At 36.0% G+C, this 1,734-nt stretch overlaps 1 protein-coding gene across 1 annotated transcript; it reads left to right on the top strand.

Moving 5' to 3' along the window:
* The first annotated feature begins 310 nt into the window (after nt 1-310).
* LOC111898074 (F-box/LRR-repeat protein At3g26922-like) lies at nt 311-1,474 on the top strand. The gene has a single exon (XM_023894012.1). It carries the CDS (start codon nt 311-313, stop codon nt 1,472-1,474), a length of 1,164 nt encoding a protein of 387 aa, XP_023749780.1.
* The last annotated feature ends 260 nt before the right edge of the window (nt 1,475-1,734 follow it).

Below are 1,734 nucleotides of genomic sequence, written 5' to 3'. Positions count from 1 at the left end.
AATAAAAATAGAATTTCAATTGAAAAAAAAAAAGAAAAAAGAAAAAAGGAAGCAAAGAAACAACCCTATCTAGGCGACACTAGTAGTCTCGTAGGTAATTAAATATGGCAAGTACACAAAAAAAGGAAAGGATTTATATCAACAGTTCAACACACAAAATCTGAGATACTTGCCCATCAAGGCTATGAAATCACCCGTATATCCCAATTACAGTCCCTATATAAATCAGTAACCCCTTCTTCGTTGTTCAATCATCATCATACATTCATCAACCATGTTGATACCTTCTTCGATCATACCTTCTTCAGCCATGGCGACTAAAAGAAAAGTACGTGAGCAAGAACCAGTAAACATCGAGAACAAGAAGAAGGCGAAAATGGAGGACAGACTCAGCGACTTGCCGGAGTGTTTGCAGCTTCATATTCTCACTTCTCTTGACGCAAAACACGCCGTTCAAACATCAGTTTTATCAAGAACCTGGGTTTCTGCGCACACTCGGATCCCAGTTCTTGAATTCAATTCCTACTCTTTCAAAAAACTCCTAGTCTTTGATAAGTTCGTATGTGATGTTCTGCGTCATCGTGATCACTCAGCAAAGTTGGAAAGATTAACATTCAACCGTTCTGGATCCTGCAGTGCCAAGATTTTGAATAGCGTTTTCGATTACGCGTTTTCGTTGGGTGTCGAGCAGTTGTCAGTTAACCTTCAACAAAGTAGAAACAAAACATGGCCGGTTTTTCCAGTAATTGCTTCCTTTGAATCCTTAAAGAGTTTAACACTAGAAAGCCAAAGTCATATGATTTGCCCGTATCTGGGGCCAATTTCAAGATCATTCAAGAGTCTTACTACTATGCATCTTCAACATGCACTTATAAAAGATCCCGATCCATTCTCAGGGTTCCCAATGTTGGAAAGTTTAACACTGGAAGATTGTCATCTTTGTATGGAAAGTGAAAAAACTTTGAGGATACACGCTCTTCGACTTACAGATTTAACCATTTCATCCCTATGGAACATCAGCTGCTGCGAAGTCACTACTCCAAGACTCAAATTCTTTGATTACAAAGGGCATAATTTCCACCTGCTTCTACCCACCCATGAGGGTCTTCCTGTTCTTGAGAAAGTGGTGATCGATTTCAATGGTCTTTGTTACCGAAGACAGGAGAAACTAATGTTTGATGATCTAATGGCCATGTTCTATACCATGAAGAATGTGAAATCACTAACGCTCTGCTCGTCTATTGTGCAACTTCTGTCATTCTTTCCAGATGAGTTGGTGAGACGAAGTTCACCCTTTCGGGAGTTGAAGGAGTTGAAGATGGATTTTAGGAACCTTCTTTGGCAAAACTTGTTTGAAAGGATAAGTGTGAGATCGAAAGAAACCTTTCAGGTGCCTTTGGATGTCAAAACTTACTTGCTCAAAAACTCTCCGGATGCCAAATTTTCGTTCACTTATCCCATAGACCTTAAATAGCATAACCTCAATGTAGATGTTTTAGATGTTCTGGTTAGTATGTAGTTTAATTAAATCTATAATATCTTGAGGATTTTATTATTCTTTTTTGTTCATTTATGGCTTCATTTTGAAATATATATGCAGATGATCTTGAAAACTATATATATATATATATATATATATATATATATATATATATATATATATATATATATATATATATATATATATATATATATTATAATTTTATGAATGCCTTCTTTAACTTAACATAAACT

This window comes from Lactuca sativa, chromosome 3, assembly GCF_002870075.4.
Source record: "Lactuca sativa cultivar Salinas chromosome 3, Lsat_Salinas_v11, whole genome shotgun sequence".
In the NCBI taxonomy this organism is placed as follows: Eukaryota; Viridiplantae; Streptophyta; class Magnoliopsida; order Asterales; family Asteraceae; genus Lactuca; species Lactuca sativa.
Note: the sequence above shows the minus strand (reverse complement) of the source record. Positions and strands in the feature narration are given on the sequence as shown.